This window comes from Gigantopelta aegis, chromosome 6 (genome assembly GCF_016097555.1).
Source record: "Gigantopelta aegis isolate Gae_Host chromosome 6, Gae_host_genome, whole genome shotgun sequence".
NCBI classification, from domain to species: domain Eukaryota; kingdom Metazoa; phylum Mollusca; class Gastropoda; order Neomphalida; family Peltospiridae; genus Gigantopelta; species Gigantopelta aegis.
Genome location: NC_054704.1, coordinates 44,097,775 through 44,099,304, shown reverse-complemented (window position 1 = coordinate 44,099,304; position 1,530 = coordinate 44,097,775). Strand labels below are relative to the sequence as shown.

The following is a 1,530-nucleotide window of genomic DNA, read 5'->3' as shown; positions in this document are numbered from 1 at the left end:
AGATTAAAAGATTTGACCATAAGCAGAAAGGTGTTTTCTGTATCTTGAATTGCGTAAAGCAGTTCAAGCCCAAAATAAATAAACCTCGGGTTTACAGATACTGAGGCATTCTGACAAGCTCGGCTGAGATAAAAACAAGTACGGTATATAATATTGTATATCATACGTGAAAGTTTCGTTTTTTATATTGAATAAAATGAATAGAAATAAAGTAAATTGAAACTGCTTGGGGAGGTGGGGACCTTTTTGTTTGTAAATTAAGTATTTATTTATTTATTCGTTTGTTTGTTTGTGTGTAAAAGTTTGGTTTTACTATTGAATAATATGAAATATAAAATGAAATGAATTTTTTTTTTTTTTTTTTTTTTTTTCTCTTTCACAATTTAGACCAATAGTCCAGTCTGTAAGATAAAATGAGCTGTTTTTTCCAGTTCGCCTCTCTTTCTATAGAGTTTGGTGTGTATGGCAGTTTCGATTGGCCACTCAGCTTGTCTCAGGTCTTGATGAATTGGACACGCCTGTAAGATGTGTTCTGCTGTTTGGTCTTCCAGGCCACAACTGCAGGTTGGTGTTGCTGCAAGTTTAAACTTTCTGAACATGTGAGCATTCAGTCGGTTGTGGCCTGTCCGGAGTCTCAACAGAGTTACTTGTTCCAAGCGACTGAGAAGGTGGTAATCATCTTGTTCTGTCCTGGGTCTGTTGGCTGCCTTTATCAAGGTTTTCTTCTCTGAGAAGCTAATGTTGTTGCTGGGCTGTACATGATTAGCTCCTAGCTTGGCTAGCCTGTCTGCTTCCTCATTTCCTGGAATCCCACAATGTGCTGGGATCCACTGTAGAGCTACTCGTCTTTCCTTTGCTACCTCTTGCATGGCTTCATTCAGGTGAGGAAGTTTTTCCCCTTGCAAGGCTTGTAGGACTGAGAGAGCATCTGTGAGGAAGACAACTTGTTGACAGTCTTCTTTTGCATCCTTGATCATTGTAGCAGCCTGATAAGTGCATGGGTTTCTGCATTGTAGTTGGAACTGTGGGTGCCGGTTGGTACTTTTGCAGTTAGGGTATTTCTTGAAGGGAGCTTGATAAATATGCCTGCCCCTCCATTGGCCACAGCATTTGTTGACGAACCATCAGTGTATGCATGGATCCAAGATTCTTCTGGGTACCGGTCACTGATCATAGCCATTGCCAGTGACCGTTTGACCAGGTCGTTTTGGGAGTCTGCTGAAGCCAACTGTGGGACAGACATGCTGATCTGTAGATTGGCTTGTTCATCATTCCATGGTTGTGGAAGATCTGTTGGGCAAAATGGAAGTGTCTTTGGTAACGGGTTAGCTTGGTGTTCTCTAGTAAGTCTTCTGCTTTGGTGGATGAAACTGCTACGTTTGAGACGATTCTTTGTCAGACCATCCATTCTTTGTTTCATTGGATGATTGGGCAGGTACCTGAATTTCTCTGCCTGGATCATGATCTTGGCATCTCTCCTCTCACCAAGGGGTTGTATTGCTGCAGTTTTTTCCATGTCTTTAATGGGTG

General features: G+C 41.5%; 1 protein-coding gene across 1 annotated transcript; it reads right to left on the bottom strand.

The window, feature by feature from the left end:
- Positions 1-383: 383 nt before the first annotated feature.
- LOC121374568 lies at positions 384-977 on the bottom strand. Its single transcript, XM_041501672.1, has one exon. The coding sequence runs from the start codon at positions 975-977 to the stop codon at positions 384-386; it is 594 nt and encodes a 197-aa protein (XP_041357606.1).
- Positions 978-1,530: the final 553 nt, after the last annotated feature.

Bases quoted from the DNA above. Each gene is read 5' to 3' on its own strand.
- LOC121374568 (XM_041501672.1), bottom strand. From the start codon at position 977: ATGATCAAGGATGCAAAAGAAGACTGTCAACAAGTTGTCTTCCTCACA.